The sequence below is a fragment of the Gallus gallus genome, chromosome 7 (genome assembly GCF_016699485.2).
Source record: "Gallus gallus isolate bGalGal1 chromosome 7, bGalGal1.mat.broiler.GRCg7b, whole genome shotgun sequence".
NCBI lineage: Eukaryota > Metazoa > Chordata > Aves > Galliformes > Phasianidae > Gallus > Gallus gallus.
Genome location: NC_052538.1, coordinates 13875155 through 13895891, shown reverse-complemented (window position 1 = coordinate 13895891; position 20737 = coordinate 13875155). Strand labels below are relative to the sequence as shown.

General features: G+C 40.8%; 1 protein-coding gene across 9 annotated transcripts in view; it reads right to left on the bottom strand.

Moving 5' to 3' along the window:
• Positions 1 to 13940, bottom strand: part of CERKL (ceramide kinase like) — a 51539-nt gene extending 37599 nt beyond the window's left edge. For 8 of the 9 annotated variants that reach the window (XM_015289553.4, XM_040703796.2, XM_046943895.1 and 5 more), the window contains exon 1: positions 13677 to 13940. In XM_015289553.4, the coding sequence (XP_015145039.2) occupies positions 13677 to 13887 (211 nt within the window). In that variant the 5' untranslated portion in view covers positions 13888 to 13940. Of the gene's footprint in view, positions 1 to 5557; positions 5612 to 13676 lie in introns of those variants that run through there. The other variant, XM_046943898.1, reaches the window with a different exon arrangement.
• Between the last annotated feature and the right edge of the window lie 6797 nt (positions 13941 to 20737).

Below are 20737 nucleotides of genomic sequence, written 5' to 3'. Positions count from 1 at the left end.
GAAAAGTTTATTGCTTCCAGATGGATGCAAGTTTCCTTTCAGCACTGATTGTATCTTCTGTACACAGGGTGCCAATGTTGCTATAAATATAGGCAAAATGCTGTTATAAAGATAAATTATTAAAATATTGACATAAACAGGCTTATACAATGCTACCTCTTTCCACAAAGTAAGGACAGCCACATTAGAGTTACGCAGTTATCACAAACGTTCAATATTAAAACATGTATGCCCATTTCAGAAATTACAGTCCGTATTTGAACAAGCACAAATTTACAAGGTATCCATAAAATGACTTCTAATTCAAACTGCATGCTCTTTGCCCCATGTTGTGTAGTGCCATGTGTTTCTCTGCATGGTGCACACTACCAAGATGTCCACCTGTGCCCATGTATCTGTGCTGTAAGCTAAGTATATGCTTATTCCATTGAGCTGCAGAACTGTTGAATATACTGCAATACACTTCCGTTGAAATTAAAACTAGAACTGTAAATAATAAATTTATTTAAGGTAATTAAATTTCAAACCATATGCACAAGATATTGAAAAATAGATCAACGGCTCTACAGCAAAATAATTTAATAAAAATAATTGCGGGGAATATCTGATCAGCACATATAATGCTACTTTGGAAATCAAGATACATTCCAAAATAATAGGAAAGGCTGTTACTTTAAATTCTTTCAATATTTTATGTTATATATTTCAGGAATGATATGACTATTGGTAACAAGTCATTTAAAACACATTTGAAATTATCACACGATGTTCAAAATTTTTAAAGACCTCCATCTTTTTTTTAGATTTGTGCAATAACCACTGTATAAATGTGAATAAGTTAATGCATTTAAAATAATATGCAGACAAAAAATGCTTTTTGAATAAAATTTTAGCAGTAAGTATCATGAAATTCAAAATTAACTACCACTATAAAAATAACCTGTACATCAAACTGCATTACTATACTAAGTTACACACAGAAATATATGTGTTTCCTGACAGGCATACCAAGTGCTTAAAAACAGAGACTCTAACCAAAAAAAGCACTCCTGCTGAAAACATCCCACAAAACAAACAAAAATAACACTTTCCAAGTCTTAAGCTTCTCATCTTTGCAAATACTAATAGCCTCAAAAAAGGAGACTCTTAGTGCTTTGCTTTTAAGCAGATTCCTTGATGTTTCCATTTACTCCTCCTAACATCGGTATTGTAACTGTAGCAACATAACATGTTTACATAATAATTCCTTATTGCCATCTCTGAAGGCAATTGGTAGCTAAACAGTAAATTTAGAGATGGTCTTCTGAAGATACTTGGGGAGACAAGTAACAATCACACAAAGAATCACACCAACACAGCTATTACAATGAAGAAGAATGAAGAATACCAAGTATCACCAGGATCAAAGGAAAAGGTTATTGATCAACATATCAAAATACCCAGTATCAGATGACTTTTCACTGTTACAGAGACGCAGGTCAGATGACAAAAGTACTCCTTAAACTTCTGAATTTTTTATTCTTCCAAAATGTTAAATGCTAGCAACATATCAACTGGTCACAAATCTGAATGGATCATCACTATGAGATTCAAACGCAGACCCTGGCAATTTTACTCATAGCATACATATCCTGCATACAATTGCAGAACCAGAGAATTCATATTCAGAGTACCCATACAGCAACTAACAAGTGCATCTTCAAACTGGATTCAGCAGCAGCAGCTTAAGTTATTTTCACATTGCTTCAGAAATAAGTCAACTAGCTACCTCCATCATTAAAGTCACTCTATAGCCTTTTCAACATCCTGAGACTAAGAAAATTCAAGTAACCATATCTTTGACAAGATCTTCAATTACGTATTAGAATAAATGTAACTCACATCTGTCCTCTTTGCAAAAAGCCTAATTAAAGCCAAGCAAAGGGTATCTTAGAGTCATTAAAGCTTTTTCTAAAGAAAAGCCATCAAAACTGTTTCAAAATTCATTAAGTAGGTTCAGCCTAAGAAGAAGCATGCCAAGAGAGGAACAACATGTCTACAGCTGAAACCATTAAACAATGAACAACAAATCAGAGAAAAAATAATTCAGAAAAATTTTCAACATCATTTATTCATCTCCCTCTTCTAAAATGGACCAAGTAGTCATTAATGCAGACAGAAAGAAGTTTGCAGACCAAAATGGTTGACACAAAACAAAAGTCTACATAATGGACATAAGCACCTTGCAAATGGAAGGCTAGGTAAACACTGAAGTTCAAATTCTACCAAGAAAACTTGCTTAGCAGTGCAAATACAGGTAGAGTTACAGCCTAGTAATGTTACATAAAATAGCATTTAAATATAAATTAGCTGCTTTCTAGTACATAAGACCAGCAACATCAGCTCAGACTAAGAGTCCATCTGTCCCAGTATCCTGTGTCAAACCACAGTCATAAGCAGATGCTAAGAGAAGAAAAGGAATAAAGCAAGCATTTATTCTATTTTCCCCTAATGCTTTTCCAGAGCCCACCTGTCTTCATTTGGGATACACTGAACTGACTGGTGTCTCGGTATGTAACAGCTCTCAAATGAGGCCTACGACCTCATTTCAGTCTTAAAATCTTTTAGCGTAAATCATATCCCTAGCAGTAGGTTTCACAGTTCTGTTTCCCACTGTACCCTTCTGTTTTGAGCCTGGTCCTTCTTATTTGATACACCTTACTTGTTATGTTGAAAGATAGAAAGCTACGGCCATCTGCTCCTTCCTTGCCCCATCTCAACCATCTCTTTCAGATGAGAGAGTAATAATCCTTAACATAACAATCTTTACAACTGTTTAAGTGATAGATGACATTTTCCACTGAATAAACTTATGATTACACACACTAGGAATGGCCTAGTGACAGCTCCCAATCTTGATCCCAAGCTGATGACATTCAAAGACCAACATATGATACCACAGTTAATTGTATTGACTCTTAGTTCACTGTCACATCTATAAAACAGACATATCTCTGAAATTGCAGTGTAGGACAGAATCAACATCTAAATGCTTTTCCATTTCTATTTTAACAGTCTCCAAACATACAAATTCAATGCTTCTGCTTTTCTATGTTTATCCCATGCTAATTTTTCTCTCTTCTATCCTCTTTCCAAGCCACGTTGTTGATACCAAAGGCACTTTGAAGTTTCCAAGCAGCCATCATTCCACTTATTAGACACAGAAAACAAACAGTAGAAGCAAAACCAACCAAACAAAAAAAACAACAGAGAGACATACTTAAAGACAACTTTCTTTCTATTATAAGTTTCATTAGTCTGCTCCTACATACAAACTAATACTGTTCATCTGTTAGACTTGCAAATGTAACAAGCAGTATTTGCTTTAAGCAAGATAAGCCAGCGTATATGTATAAATTATCTTCAACTCAGTATTGAATTTGTGAGTACATTCCACAAGCAGTTTCTACAAAACACCTAAGACCTAAGGACAAAACTTCAAAAACGCCACCTGCTTATTTCCAAATGCAAGTACAAAGAAAACGTATTTTTGTTCCATTGTTATTGGTACTGCAGTAAAACAGAGCAAAAACCAAACAAAAAGAAGAAAGAGAAAAACTAATAAATGTTTATCAGGTACTCTTTACCTCTGTTTATTAGTGTTTTCTAGAACATTTGTAGTTGTTACTCTTCCCCCAACACAGAAGATCTATGAACAAAAAGGGAACTGGAGACCTTCCCAACTTTGTTTAAGGAGCATGTCACAGAAAACTGATGATCAATCACTACCGTTAGGGTGAAATATTCATAACCCTCCTATTTCCTCCAATAAAAGTAATACCAACTTAAAAATAGACATATGTTTTACATGTTTTCCTGACTATCATAACATGTCAACATATTTGGGCGTACCCTGGAACATACTAACAGCAGAAACTGCTGCACAGTACAACAAATCTGTTCAAAGTTTGAAGTTCACATGAGTTACCATCATCTTCAGCCACCTATCTGTCAATGTACGATTCAATAGTGCTGTGATAATTCTGATCCCTGTCTAATCACCTCTCCCTGGTTGCACCACGCAGATGTGACAGAGCAGGCTCTGGGGAAGCCCAGTCCCACCCAGGCCTGGCTCTTTGCAGCACTGCTCAGCAGGCATCGGGACATCCCAATGGGCTCAGTGACAGCAGTGGGCCAGAGAGAGGATCCAGGAGAAGCCATCTATAAAACACACAACAGCTAACCAAGCAAATGTGCTTTTTGCATATAAAACAGCAGGTAGTTAACTGGAATTTTTTCCATTTACTTTTAGTAATTAATTTACAAGAACCTTTATTTAACCTAAGTTAAATAAAACTGGCTTTTCCTTAAAAGCCACTTTCCTACATTACTTTGAGAATACTTCACTTATACCATTTCTGCTATACTAAACAATACAGAAAAAATATAAATACAAAGACAATTTTTGAACATCTTTCAAATCAGAGGTTTTAAGAGCATTTAGCCATTCAAATTCAGTATCTGCAAAACAGCACCATATTTAGTCATTAGTATTTACTGCTGTTACCCTTCACACGATTGTATGTGAAATTTTGTTTTTCCAAGACTGCCTGCACTGTGTAAAGATCTGTTTCCAGGATACGTATAATTGTGCAGCACATAACATCTGTTGCTTTGCATTTTCTGAGCTTCACAAAGCATACTTTCCTACACTCACTTGAGTGTATGAACTGACAGAAGAGATATATGGTCACAGTTCAAACAAACCGACAGCTACAGCAACTATTCTGTGCTGAAAAGCACCTCAGTAAGTCCCATCTTGCATTGCCTGAGTAGACAGAAGCTGGGAAAATCAGTTTAGTACTGAATTCTGCCCACGAACTGACACACACAGGGAAGAAACAGCCACAAGGTAGATGAGAGAATTGCATGGTAAACCGAGTTACTGTGCTCCTTTAGTCAGAGATTTAGTACCTCCTGACCTCTACAAGGAAAGGAGAGATCATGCTGAGGAAGATGCACCAGAACTCACACATAAATGTCTTCCAGCAGATCCCTTTACAGAAAGGCTACCACACAGCATAGGTCACAGGAAAATTCTGACCTACCATTTTCTAAACATCTTTTCTCTCCCCCCTTTTTTTTTTGTTGTTGTTGTTGTTGTTGTTGTTGTTAAAAATATATATTTCTCTGTATCAGGTAACACTGGCAGACCTTTCTAACATAGGAAAAACAAATGATGGACCTGGAAAACAATCTTTAATACTTCTACAATATCTTGGAATCATTTGATCCATTATGGCCAAGAGTGGAGAAAAAAAAAGAAAAAACAAAACAAAAAAAACCCACATCTTACAATATTCTACAAACTCTGGTTTGCAAGTGTGTTGCAAAACTTCCAGATTAAGAACGGCTTGATGTATTTTCTTGGTTTTGCAACTGAAGGGCTTAAGCTCTAACGCTCATAATACAGCATTCAATGTTTGGCATTCACAATACACCCTACACTGAAAGATTTATCAACATTCAGCTAGGATGACAAATACAAAACACAAGAAAAAAAAATACAAACACCTACCCATGAAAAAATAAACTAAGGATTTTCTTCAGTCTTAAATAGAAGCACACCAGGAAAACCTGCGGAGGGAATCAAATCAGACACCCACTCTCAATCTCCAAATAAACAATCAGAAACACTGTCACTTATAAGCACAATAAAGACAGAACTGCAGCTCTGTACTTCCAACAAATGGGGTCCTCTCCAAGCACCACACTCATTCCCAGAAGACAAACCTAGCCAACACTGTCCTATACCATACATGAGCCACTTCCGAAAACTAAATGGGGAATTTGGATGTTGTGTGAAACACAGCTTATTGATTCTTCTCTAAATAAGAACAAGGACAGTTAGCAATTCTAGCACCACAACATTTCCAAGTTTGTAGAGAACTTGTTTCTTTACCGCACTCAGGTTTCTTGGGTTTTGTTGATCACCCCACAAGTAAGAAAGCAGCCATTTTAAGAAGTTACATGTCCTTATCAGCAGGAGCAATGCATTTTTATTCTGCATACTTTGACAGTAAGAAAACACAATAGGCTTTCAGTTTTAAGAAAGAAAGATACAAGTGCATTTTAAATACACTTAACTTTTTTCCTCTAGAAGCTTTGCCATTAAAAAATATGAGGTAAATTACTTTTAGTTTCATAACCACCTTCAGAATTAACACAGTGCTGAATAAAAAGATATGAGATGACACTTCAAGTCAATACACAAAGCATAACAAGAAATAAGAAGCCTAGTTATTCTTTCAGAATACTGTCTCACATGTTTAAACATGCATTTAAGGTTTAAAACCATGAAAAGTATTATGTGAAAGCAAATACTATCTCTATACAAATATACATCATATGTTGGATGCAAAATAATCTGCCACTTTTCCAAATAACACAAGCTCAGCACTCTGGTTTTTCCTGCAGAGGGCCACAGTCAAACAGTTTGATAATAAAAGCTGAAGTCCTGCAAAAAAACATTTTCTGTTCTCCAGCAGAGAGCACAAATTGAAAACACCAATGCTTTCAACAATTTATTATAATCTACTACCACATGTGAAAGCTCATAACACAGCATGGCTACTCACCCAAGAGGAAGACGTTCCAACAGCCTAACAACTACTTTTGGTTGCATCTACAGGGTCATGACTTCACTTCTGGCTGTGGTGGCATGCCATAGCTCACATCACACAGCCAGCTTCACTTGCAGACATGATCCTGAGCTGTAGCCATTGTCCAGAGGATAAGCTGTGCTCCACTCAACAGGGAATGGATTCCTAAACCACGAGAGAGAAGTTCTAAAACCTTTTCCCTAGTGAAATAACTTGAGAGAGACTGTCCTAAACAGACCAACCAAAGAGAGGGAAAGGAGAAGTTCTATTCATTTATTTCAAGCTGACAGTAAATTTTAATAATAATAATAACAATAATAATGAAATGGTATTTTAAAATGTTGATTTATCAACTTTACAGTTATGTGCAGCTCTGTAATATATCAGAGTATATTGAAATCCAATTAACTCAAAAACCAGACAGTTAAGGACTGCGATATAGAAATCAGTTCAGAAAAAGATCTTAGTATAATGCAACCCTATAGGAGGCCCAGTAGTAAATGACGAAAAGGTCAAATTTTGAAAGGAAACAGCAGATACCACCACAAAACTAGCAGATGTTCCTAAAGGATCATCTGTACAAAAACATAAGCATATGTGAGAGAAATCCAACACTATCGTGAAATCAGTTGCTGTCTAACATAATAGCAGTTCCTTACGGCAATATGGTACTACATGTATCAGATATTCAACACATTATGGCTTTTTGTCTGCACATACTGTTACAACAGAAGTCATAAGAACTAAGACCACTGATTTCCTTGAAAGGCAAACATTAGCTCCATGATCCACTAATGTTAAGGCACACAGACAAGCCAGTTCTTTAGGTTTATGTTCTCAGATCTTCAGTCACTCAGGCTGTTTCATGCATTGTCTGGGAAGGATACAAATATTTTTAGAGTACTACTTGTACTGAAACAAAAACTTACCTCTAAGAACAGTGCATAATACAGTTGGATACAACTAAATGAAACAGCAAAGAAGAGGCACCTTGTATCCATTGCAAGGATACATTTCTTTGTGGGTTTTTTGGTAGAAAGTCAATGACCACTACTCATTACCTGCTATTCTTGTTAAATGCATATAACAAATATGTATGTGTAGCAAATAAATGCAATAAAATACATGTACAGTTTTGTTTGTTTGTTTGTTTTTAAGTCTACAATGAATGGAAAACTGTTTTCCTAAGTTTTGTTTATTTTGACTCCAACAAGAGCAGACAACAGACTTCTTTTTACTTCTGTTTTGTCACTGTAAAATACAGACAGAAATGTCTTCATCTTTCTGTCAAAATACCAAATAAGAGAATGCAACAGAGCATCGTATTCTGAGCTCTAGCCCATCTGTCACTATGAGCAGTCACAACCCCGGAGGCCAGGTGCCATGGATTTACGGCAGCAGAAGACCTCACCAGGCAGCAGGATCCCACCGCTGCCCCACGCAGGTGCTACACAGCCCCACCCTGCACACACCGAGGAGAGAAACAGCTGCAGGCAAAGTGAGCAGGCAGCAGCCTTGGGGCCCAATTGGACACGCTGTTTATTCATCAGATTTTGTATTTATTTCCTGCAGACATTATTTAAAAAATTAAAAGAAAAAAAAATGAATGAATGAAAAAGAGAAAGAAGAGGTTTAAAGCATCTTTTCCAAAGTTCTGTAGCTTCTTGGACATTTAGAGAGTACTGCTTCTAAATGCAAGGGACTGAAATAGCAGCCACTACCACAGGCAAACTTGAGTGCCTTGATCAGAGACAACTGCTAACAAGGGAGTGAGCACCATGTGAAAAGCAAGATATGCCAACAACACCTGACATAATGGAAATGATGTAAAGGAGCATAGGAGAAGGATACAAACTGGGGGATGATACAGTAAAACAACCACCAAGAAAAGATTACAGCAGCACCTCGAATATGAGCAAGGCAGACAAAACAGGGCTTCCTGAAGGCTGAAGAACAGAATGGTTCTGAAACTGGGATATGAGAAAATAAATTTGGTGGCATACCTTAATGATTCTAAAAGAACTGTAATTACCAACAAAGGGATGCTTCTCCATGCTAGTGCAGTAGGGTATCAAAGATTGTTGAATATGTGAACATTTTATTTATTTATTTTTTAAACATATACTTTCAAATTCTTTCCATCATGGACTGCAGCCACTGCCCCTCACTGGCCAGGTAGGGCCAATGGAGAAAGCCAAACTCTGCCTTACCTACAGAAAGTGCATGGCAAAGCTGCATTATTGCTTAACACAACAGGAGAACAAAAACATTAACCCAAGCACCTTCAGGGAAGTTTAAAACTTGCCATTTTGTGGGCTACCAGAGCTTTAAGATAACAAAGCACACAATATCACCAACAAATACTTCTACATTAAAATGTAAACGCCACAAAGAAGAGTTATTTGTGTAACAGATAAGTAACAGCAGAATTCTATTATTTCAAACTCAAGTCACTGCAAGTCACTGACGTGTATTTTAACATGCATGTAAGCACACACACATAAACTTACTTTGCAAGACTTAGTATAGAAAGCTATTTCCTGAGACAAAGATTTTACTATCCTCACTCTTTTTGGATATAGAGAAATAAAATATATTAAAAAGCCATTACTGGCTTTTACTGCATGTTGATGTGCATATTGATCCCTTTTAACAGATGCAGAGAGGTGCACAAACATGTGAAGTATGAGAAAAACACCAGAAAACACAATGGAAGTAGTTCCACACACAGCTAGCTATGAACCCTCCCACACTGACCTACCAGTGAAAGGAAAAAGACACACGGAGAATCAAGACACGATGGTTACGAGTCACCTGAAATAATGAATCAAGTCTCTTAAAAATAAATTCATATACTCTTATTCCCGCCCCCACCCCCCAAAAAAAATGTAAATTAACAAATTTCTTCACAATTTCCTGCAGCATTCACCCAAGAGACATGTATTCTATAGACTTCTCAGAAAAAAAAATAAAAAATGAAGTCTCTTACACATTTAGAAAGCATGGGATCATTTAAGACCATACGATTTCTTCCTTTAATTCACATCTCAGAGCCATATATTCATATAATACACGTACATCACATTTTCACTTATACTTCATACGATTTTTATATCTCTTTCTCAGAAATATTTTTCCTATTTGGGCAATACATAAACCACTTGGAGAAATTATGTTCTCTCCACATCAGACATGGAATCAAAAGCTCTCAGTGTGACCAACTCACAACTTCAGTGCTTCACAGCCAGTTCCCACTTCCATTATTCCTGACTGACCAACAGACTGACAGATGTCTTACTTTAGAGATCCCAAACAGACTATTGGTATCCATTTCACCCACATCTGTTCCTAAATAGCTTTGGCAGCAGGCCACTCTCCACTCGGAATTAATTTTAAGTCCTTTATTGCTAACTCTTTCACTGTTTCAATACATCAATGATTTTTTCCTTATTGCTGCACTTAGATAGAATATTTATAATTTCAGATTTTAATGAACATCAACGAGATGATACTATGCATACTTAGCCTACACATTGATCTTTTTTTACTTCACTATAAAAGCATATTGTCAATAATATGTTAACCTCAGTATTACTCCAGAGCACATTCTTGCCAGTCAATTAATTTCAAATATTTTGTACTACTACTTATATTAAAAAAACAAGGCTTAATCTGACAGGTTTATTACCCAAACACTCAGCCCAGCCTACTTGCTGTCAGTCTGAGAGAATGAATTCATACACTCTTCAGTCAAATGCAGTAAACACAAAGCAAACTACACTTATAAAAAGGTTTTCGCAATTACCAAAATCCTCTGGGCTTCTCATGCCAGTAAATACAGAGTCTGTGCTGGGCTTGTTCTATTTCCTATCTGATAGAAATCTGCTGAAAAGCTGAAATTTTCAATTTGGAAATTGTGTGGCAATCTTCAAAAAGATGCTGAAGGCTGTAAGGAAATATCAGGATTAAAGCCCTCAGTCAAAGCCAAAGAAACAATCCAACCCAAACAACCCATGTTTTATTGGAAGAACAAAATAAAGGATGAATTGACATTACATGAACAGAAACCATTCTAAAATATGAATGATTCCCACATCCACCACTGCTAATCCCCTGTATTTCATTAGCTCTTAAACTTTAGTCACAAAGAAAAATACTGCATCCTGAGCATCTCTTCTTAAAAGGATCCTCCATCATTCAGTTATATTTATTATTTTCTGAGAACTCCTAAAAATCACGTAACATTCAAATCTGCATTTCAGACAGCCTTCTTTTCTGTGGCTTTTAAGCAGCATCCAGAAGGAGAAGCTCTTACAGTCTGGGGCTGGATTATTAATGTAGAAAGGGAAGACAATTTCCTTGTCAAAGAAAAGCCATATGGAAAGAAACTAGAGTAAAAACTGGTAATAAGTGACTGTGAACTGTGCTTTCATCACATCACCAGATACATTCTTAAAGCAAGCAACCCGACCCGTGTCAGGGCAGCAGGTTGCTAGAGCACAGGCTGAGCTCAGCACCCTGAGCTCAAATTGCAGCCTTGGGGCAGGGGGCTGAGCCCCACTTCGTGCTGCCTGCCTGGCCCCAGCCTCAGACCCACACTCAGTTGCATCACTCTTGTCCAAAGCTCTGTTAGTGCAGAGGGTACAGGAAACTCACAACAGACCATCACTTGGTAAGATGAGGTAACAAAACCCCTCTGGAGACAGATGCTGCAGAAGGGAAGGGGAAAGTAAAGGAGGAATAGAGCTTGGTAACCACACACTGACCAAAAGCACCACAGAAACAGTGCAATAGTGCAGAACTATGCTTACATCAGGGTGTAGGGGACTGAGCCCAGGCAAAGCAGAGGCCATGTATTAGGGACCTGGAGATGCAACTTTGAACTGATAGAGCCTGACAGTGGGAGCCACAGACCTGTGGGTTACAAGGATGTCAGCAAGGCAGGAACAATTTGGGGAACTGCTGAGGGAGGGAGGGAAAAGTGGAAGAAGTGGCTACGTGTCCCCCTTCAGACATGCCCCCCTTCAGACAAACCTGCCACAGAAAGGTTTTTTCCTAACAGAGGAAGAGTTAGTACATGCAGGACCAAGCAAGAGATACTTAGCAGCAGGCTCAGACCACCTGGCACAGCAAGTTTCCTTGTTCAAGACAGTGTTAAATGATATTATGAAGCTTTCGGTTTGGAAAAAGTATGCTTAAACAAAATCCCAGGGAAACAAACCATTCAGAGCAAGCTGTTCAGATAGTCCTCAACCATCTCCCATGCCTGTTCACAGCTCAGCCCAAGTACTGCACTGCTGTTGCACTGAGCAAGATAATCACAAGAAGCTTCTCAGCCCCAGTGCACATCCCACCACCAGTAATCCCTACTGGGATAGAAGAGAGTCAGAGAGAACAAGTATCCAAATTACAAATCCTTATTTGACCTCTGCAGTTACAAAAGTAAAGCCGTTCTGACCTCCAGCGCCCAAGCTGAAAGGAAAACCAGCACAGCCTTCCTTCGGACCCTCTGTCCCTGCCAGGACAGCAAGCCCAGAACAAAAACCCTCAGCTCCCACTCAGCTCACCTACAGACCCCAGCAGGCACATGCAGAGGCAGCCCAAAAGAAGGCATCACAGGGATTCTGCTGAGTGCTCTTCAGGTAGACCACTGAGTTCCCATCACAGTATGACCAGAAGGGACTCAGGAACAACCTGATAATTTTCCATTTAAGATGTTTTCATTCTCAAAGAAAGCCCATGATGGTGCTGGAATGGTCTCAGATGGCATAGTGGTGAGCATCCCTAGTGACAGAAGAGCTGAAAATCCTTTTATCATCAATGTTCTGACGACATATGTGTTGTAAGCATCAATAGTTGACACTGAAGAATTTGGAAATCTTATGGTAAGAGCTCATAGACTCCAAAAGACCTCAGAACAGACAATGCTGCCTTTTCCACTGAGGCTAGTAAAGAAGTAGGGCAGTGAGCACTTCTCCAAAACAGCAATATTCAGCAGCTCAGTATGACGCAGTGCAAAACTGAATTTTTAGAGATAACTAGTTAAGTATCAGCATCAATTGAATACGTGAGCAATAAGAGGCCAAATCTTGGTATAACTGACATCAACTTCTCAGTGCTGCCTTCCATAGGATTCCTGAAGTTCCACCATCTGCAACGGGCCTGACTTTAAACACAGTCCATTTTGTTTAAGTGGTTCTGCACATAGAACTAAATAATTGATAACTGACACTTCAGCCCACATACACAGAGACCTGCAGATAACCCCAGCCATGGAGGAGGAGGAGTGGCCTCAGCGCTGCGTTAATGAGACTCCCACCCCAGCTGTGTAAAGCAGAGCCATGCTAACACCTGCACAGGTGTCCCCAGAGCTGCCATGAGCCAGCGCACCACACTGGTTTGGCTGGAGCAGCTCTGGTGTCTCTGCAAGGTTACAGTGAGCAGAGCATAACTTCAGCTTTGGGCTGAGAGTGCGTTTCGCTGCAGCAAGTTCCTTCCAAAGCAATACTAAAACGAACACAGAGTGTGTGCCTGGACAAGCCACCTGTGCTGTAATAGCACACAGCTGTGTGGTCAGAGAACCGCACCCCTGGAGCACGACCCTGACAGTGTCCTTCCCTTAGCACCACGAGGTCACCTCAGTCCACAGGCACTTGGAAGAGTACACGTGACGTTCTGAAAGTAAGCTTAAGCTCCCAGAGTTTTTAGGAGGAAAAAAAAAAATAGACTATTTGGATAAATTACAGGAGCATGCCTTTTCTGCTTGATTTTTGCACTTAACTCCATGGGCAACGCACCTCACTGCACGTTGCTGCATGGAAGAGAGGGACCGGCCCCACTCACGAGCACAGCCCGAGCGGGTCCCTTACTCTGAGGTGTGCCTTACAACACACTGCAGAGTTTGCACTTTCTGCAAGCAGTACAGCCCTTTCCGAAGGAGCAGCTCGGCACACAGGCCCCTCGTAGCGCCGCGAGCAGCCGCTCCGCTCGCCGCACCTGCCCGCACCTCCCTGCCCGCAGCCCGGCCCGTCCCACCTGCGGGGCTCTCGGGCACGATGGGGCTCCAGCGCAGCCGTCGGGCGCTCAGCACCACGTCGCAGCTCGTCTTGCCGATCTCGAAGATGCCCCTAAGGAGTGGCTCCTCCTCTCCCTCCGGGGGTGCGGCCGCCAGCGGGGCCACTCTGCGCCGCCGCTCCTCGGGCCGGTCCCGGCCGCGAGGGAGGAAGGGGCCCGCGGTGCCCATCATGGCGGCACCGTCGCCCCTCAGCGCTCCCGTCGCGTCCCGGCGGCTGCCAGGGCAGCGCCCGCTCCGCCTCGCGGGCGGGGCCGCGGCCGCGGAGGGAGGGAGAAAGGGCGGGAAGAGAGAAGCGCTCCATAGCTCGCGCGGAGCGCTTAGTCGTGCTGCTGCTGGCAGGTGGGACGGCTCTGCTCGTGGACAGACTCGCTGGGGGCAGTCGCATCAGCTCTCCTGCGGCAGCCCCAGCCTGGCGGGTGCTGCTGAGCCTGCAAGGGCTTAACGCGAAGGAGAACAGCGAGGGTTTTTTTTAGTTCTGAGTTGCATAACGTCGTGGTGTCTTATTAACACATGGATACCGTTAAACGAGCAGTTCAGTAATCTTGTTACCAAGACATCGGGCTGGAGATGTGACACCATGCAGCAGAAAGACTTAGTGCAGTAAAATAAAACCACTGCCCTTCTTGAGTGACACGGGCTGCAGTTCCTTCAATTATGTGTCAGAATATCCAAGTCTGTGTGCTTGTGCCTCTAGAAGAGAGCTGCTGTCAGAGATAGGCCAACTTCTCCACAACCAAACTGGCTGGAAGTCCGTGAGGTAACTCATGAGTTTGTGACTGTAAAGCTGCCTTCCTTAGTAGCTCCATAAACACCTGTACTGATTACATAGCCAAGAGGAATATTTTAAGACTTTTAATTTCAGTACAGGTTCTTGATAGTTACTTCTCTTTATTATGTTGAGTATGCTCAGAATAGTTGCCAAGTACACAACCTGTAAGTGCTGTTGAATTTGCACTGAGATGTTGATTTGGCTTTAACTGAGAAACAGCACTGATAAATCTGCCCTTCTGAGCCATGGTCACATGAAGCTCCAGGTTGCTTAAAGCTGTTAGCATCAATCGCCTTATTCTGACTGTGTCTCAGTATTTTTGTCCCTTAGATCTCCTCTGTTGGGATGTAATGCCTCGACTACAGAGTAACCAAGTAGGATGCAAATAGTTTGAAATATGTACAGGAGGTGGAAGTTTCGTGCAAAATATCTTCTCACCTAAAGATAACAGTGAGAAGGCAGGAAAAGCTACAAGTTAAAAAAAAAAGCTTGTCCATTTACCTTTCTGATACAGCCGTAGATCAAAAAACTTATAGCTAATTTTGGACATCAGAGCTTTTGAACATGCCTTCATTCATTTCATTAGAAAGGAAAGGTAAATCTTTAATAAGAGAACAATTTAAAATGAATATGACTCAACTGAGACAGTATATCCTTTATACTCCCCTACTGTCATATACTAGACTATCCCTTCTATATTTTCTATGTATTTTCACTAGACTATTCCTCACAAGATAAAGAAAAATATGTGTTAACAACTTCCATAGAAATATAAAATATTTTCAGTGCATTACATCAGTGAAAGACTGCTACAGTTCCCAGACTTGCAATATTCTTCAGTTCATGTCTCTGGGAGTTCCAATACTCCATGTAATGACAATAAAAGAGTATTAAATCAGTAATTAGTAAGATACTAGTTGCTAGTGGATTAAAACAAAATAGTAGAATTAAGGGAATTGCATGTTTCTTCTATGGTTTTCATCTCTGTATACAAGTCTGTGCGTTCTTTGTATGCTACCAAAATCCTCAAATCACCACAATCCCTTAAGTTTGAGGCAGACTCTTCCCTAGAAAAATAATTAATAATAGTACTATTTGATGCAAATCTACTTGGTTTTGTTTGTTCCAGTGCTATATATACACACATACACCACAATTTTCAGGTGGTTACAGTGAATTGAGAAAAGATGCTAAAGAAACATAGTCCAGCCTGATTAATTTAACCGTTCTGTGTATCACAAACAGTACTTTCATGCTTAGAGCTTCATTGTCATTTCTCGTATGTATTGATGATCCCATCAAAGGGCATCAAGAAGGACAGTGTTTTGTTACTCCTTATAAGCATTTTAACATCTTTGGAATAATATTTAGTGTTTTCTGCACAGAATAATTACCTTTGAATTTAATATACATCCTTCAGATCCAGGGCGAGGAACCATGCAGTGCACAAGGACACCTTGTTCTTCAGCTGTGCTGTATAAGACATACCTGTTGTGGCTTTTTCCCCCACTGGTAATTACAAGTGGGAAACCAAGTTTACTCTATTTTACCTTTGAGCCTGTAGAGCTTCCTCTATTGCCATTCATTTTTGTGATGAAGGCTCATGTAGAAGTAGCAAAGGGCAAAAGGAGGAACACCCTGCATGTAGGGAAGACATGCCACTGCCAGGACAACAGCCAGTTCCCCCTTGAGGAGACACCAGGTGAGCACAGCAGGTGCCTCCGAGCCCACACACAGTACCTGGTGAAGCAGTCCAGGGCAGGTGCCAGTATCAGCCAGGAGACTCAGCCACCAGGAAACCTGCAGCAAAGAAACAGGGCTGATGCCACACCGCTGGTCTGGCTCCTCCCCTCTAAGGGCTGTAGTTATTATAAGCCAACATCTCACAGCTACTCTGGAGTAGGAAGAAAAGGACCCCAGGCTGAACTTAAATAGAACTCTGGGCCCTTGACAGGCTGCAGGTGGGTCTGGTCAGGGCCGTTAAGGCTCCTCAGTGCCCTTAGCACCCTGGCAGCCAGAAACATGAAAGAGAGCATCAAAGGGGCAGGCTGCCCATAGGGGAGCTGTCAGTGGCTGCCGGATAGGTCAGCCCCATGTCCCTCAGAGCAAAGCAACCTGTAGCCAAGCTTGGCTAAGACTCCAGGTAGCTGGCCAGGTCTGTGCAAAGAGGTAGGCCCAGTGTATCCCTGGAAATAGAATCAGCAGGTCAGGGTTGGTGACAGCAGCTGTGGTCATCAGCAGTCTGGCAGGTACCAGGGAGTCTGTGGTGACAGAGCAGGCCCAGAATGAAGCCAATCTGTTTGTCAGGCTGGGGAGATCCTGGTTGGGGTTTCTCAGAGCTGTATCTCAGCAGACCAGAGGAGACCCCACATGTCTGTATGCTGGCCTTGCAGACAAGCAGCTGAACTAAATGAAGGGAACGTCCTTGGCCCTGACAAGAAGTAGCAGGGAACAAACAACTTCTCCTCAGCTAGCAGCATTCCTCACCAGACAGAGGAAGCCATGTCTCACTGTGCAGGTGCTAAGAAGCAGTGGGAGTCTCAAAAATCTCTTCCAGGACATCTCCCTGCAATGAGCAGCAAGGGAAGATAGCAGAGCTAGCAATTACTGGAGGAGAGTAACAAGGTAAAGCAAGCTGTTGGAAAATAAATCCTTTCCCTCAAGGGAAGGAGTAGTAAAATGCAGTGAGGTGAGTTAGGAGAAATTAGAAGGCCAGGTTTTGATTCATGGATAATATGATGCTGGACTTGGGGTATGGATATTAAGACAAGAGAAAGAGGATGCTGTGAGGAAGACACCCTTTGCTCACTACGGAGGATTGGCCTGGACATTCCTGGTAGCTCTGTTTCACCAGCTGGATGAATACCTCTCTAGATTTTCTTCTGGATAAACATGAATTAGGAAGTTGGCAGCATCTCCTTGGTTTGTGTTTTTCTGGCTACTTTGTTCATGCAATAAAGGCTGAATGTGTAGTCAGTTATACTTCAGGTTTTCATTCCCAAATATTAACTCTCATAAGTGTTTCTTCTTTTTGCATTTCTCCTATTAAAAAGAACCTACTAGAACTATCAATATTAATTAATCTCTGATGTTTTTCCTTGACTTTAAAGAAGAAATATTAAGCAGAATACCAAGCATTTTATGAATAAGGTCAAAAATTAATTATTTTGCAGGAAAAAAAAATAGTAGCAATAATCTGTAGAAGAGAGCATTGTTATTATTATATATAAGTATGTGTGCCTGAAAAGGAGAAGGAAAACATCAAAAAGGAAAAGGGGAAAAATGTAAAACAAACACAGAGATAAGGGAGAGCAGATAAGGAAAGCAAAGCCTGAAGTTGTACAAGTGGTCAAGTAGGTTTAACAGAGATGACTGCAAAGAGAAAAACAAGAAGGACTGAAAAGATCATGCAGGAATAAGAAGAAACAGGAATGGAGTATGAAGTTTAAGTCCTTCCAAGAGTACCGGGAGCTGAAATCAATCATAATAAAAATAATAAAACAATAATAATAGAAAAAAAGAAAAAAAAGAAAAGAAAGAAGTCAAAGGAAAATGTGATACTGGAAAGGAATATAATATGAGTTCACCAGATGACATTTCATTCCTTCTTCCCATTAAGGTCAATAAGCTGTCTTTCTGAGATAATGAGTTTCTAGCATAAATCTTTTATTCTATTATCAACAAAATGCTGGCAAATGCTGTAGATAGTAATTTCTTCTATTTTATTTCACGCAAAATGCAGTAACTGCACTCCAGACTACTACAATCTAGGAAACAGAAAGCCAGGGCTGAAAGTCTATGTTTTACATACCCTGTAGGCAATCTAAATACTTTAGAGAATGCTTTGAGAGCATTGTCAGTTTTAATTTTGTATTGCATAGCTTCTGACAGTTTGTTAAATACATGTATGAATTATTTAAAAAACACTTATGTACATATTTAAAGAACGGTCTATTTGTAGACCTTCATCTCATTGCTTCAATACATTGTCACATGCTGTCTTTCAAGACTTTATGTAAGAAGGGATTTTCAGCTAAGGAATGAGTGCAGAGCATTTATAATTTCTAAAATAATTACTATAGAATCTGTCTTGTTGAATAAAAGCGAAGACCAATTTCTGCATGTCTTCCCTGATACTTTACCAAGCAGGCTTTGATTTCTGTGAGTTCTTCCCGAACAGTGATGAGTGAGAAATGAGAGATTAATTATTTTAAGTACCATATATATAAACAGGAGAAGGAGCATTTAGCTCTGTAATTTTTGAAAACTATTTGATGAGGTTCCTCATTGTACAGAATACTGTATTGTTAGTAAACTTTTATTTTTATGAGAGGGATGTGTTATATTTTTAATATGTCAAAAGCCACTGTTCAGGTCATGATGAATCTGATTTTGATCAGCTACAATGCTGAAATAAATGCAGTGATTTTTATTGTTAAAGATGATAGAAAAGGCTTGTTTTACTTGCTCTTAAGACCTAGTTTAGAATAATTTGTATTAATACCTACTGCCTGTTCTTTTTGATATTACTTTATTAACATTCTGGAACAATAACTCCTGGAGAAATTAATACTCTGATTTCCTCCGGTGTTTCAGGGCCCTTGGCTCTCCTCAAAACTCCAACTTTTCTCCACTCCTGGAGCCCTCCTGAAGGCACTGGCCCAGAGCCTGACGACATTCAGCCCCATCTTTTATTCAAGGTAAGTAAAACCTGAGGTTTCTGCCTCTCGGGCACTTTGCGGACATGAGCTCTTATGGTTGGCACCCCAACCATGTCACAGGTGGTGGTGGGTCACTACCTCGAGGTCTTAGCCTTTTGCTGCAGAAACCAAGCAGGGCAGATCTGCCGGTTGAACTGTCATTGCTCATGCACTGTTCTCACAAAGATTGCACCGGTGTCTTCAGAAGCATACACTCAGCAGAACAATTTCTGTTGTCAGAGAAATATGGTGTAAAGGAGAAGGGAAAGGCCACTGGTCCCAAAGTGCAATAAAAATAGCATTCTAGGCCTCTGTTGGATTACCCAGTATGTGTGTGGGGATGACTCAACCCCTCGGTTTCCTTCGCATGAGGAAGTTAGATAATCCCACTATAGCCTTAGTTAATTAGCAATACGTTCACAGGAGAGGGACGGTATGAGTAATTCTTTCCTTTGAAAGAGACCTCGATAGACCTTCCCGAGGGAGTCACGAGCAGATATCTCAGGACTTAGCCTTATACTAACAGTAGAAAAACCTAAATATCATGGACACAGCAGGAGCAGTACCGAAGGAAAAAAAAAAAAAACCCACCACAACACTAGTATAATATAGGTGGGGGAAAAAAAAAAAACTAAACTAATGGAAATAACAAAACTCACAAGTGATTTTCAAAATGGAGCCTCTAGTTACCAAAATGCCTAATTAATTTCCTTATTAAATTGCTCATAACATTAAAATGTTATTAAGGATAGCAGTAGCAAACACCCAAGAAAGCCTAGGTGGATCTTTTAAGTAAATTGCATTGGCTAGAGGAGTTGGATTTAGTTATTAATTGGGGAAAAAAGAAAAAGGTAATTGAAAAGGTTCCTTGTGGTTTGGAAATGCCTTCCAAATATTCATTAAACATTTAAGCGACTAAATTTGCAGAATATGTTCCTGACATTGGCACTGGTTCTGCGGTATTTCTCTCATCAGATGGAAGTACTGTGTGTTATGCAGAGTGCATTCATGCATAAACAATATCATTTTCATAAATTAAAACCTCCCCTGCAGAAGGAACATCTGTGCCTGCCTTTGAATAAAAGATGGTGGCATGCGAGTTGCCCCTTGACTGGAAGAATCCTTCTCTTGGTGAAGAAGGCACGTAACCAAACGGCAAACAAGCCCGGGTCGGTACTTGGGCGCCGTCTGAGCACGGGAGCTCCCTCCCGTCACCGGGCTCGCTGCAGTCCAGGAGGGGCTGACGGGGAGCAGCGCCCCGCCGCCTCCCCCCGCCCCACTGCCCCGGCCGGGCCGTTCCCAAGCGAGCCGCGCGTTTTCTGCGGGCTCCGAGCGAGGGCAGCGGCTGCCTTTGTGCGGGGAAGCGTCGCTGCCGTCGGGCGCCGACCTGTTGCTGACTGCGGCCGCTCCCCGCGGGTTGCACCTCCGGGACCGCGCGTCCCGGAGCCCCGCAGTGCGCGCCCGTCCTCCCGCTGCCGGGCAGCCCCGCTGTGAGCACCCGGCCCGGTCCCCCGCCCGGCCCCGCGCTGCAAGCAAGAAGCTGCGTCCTTGG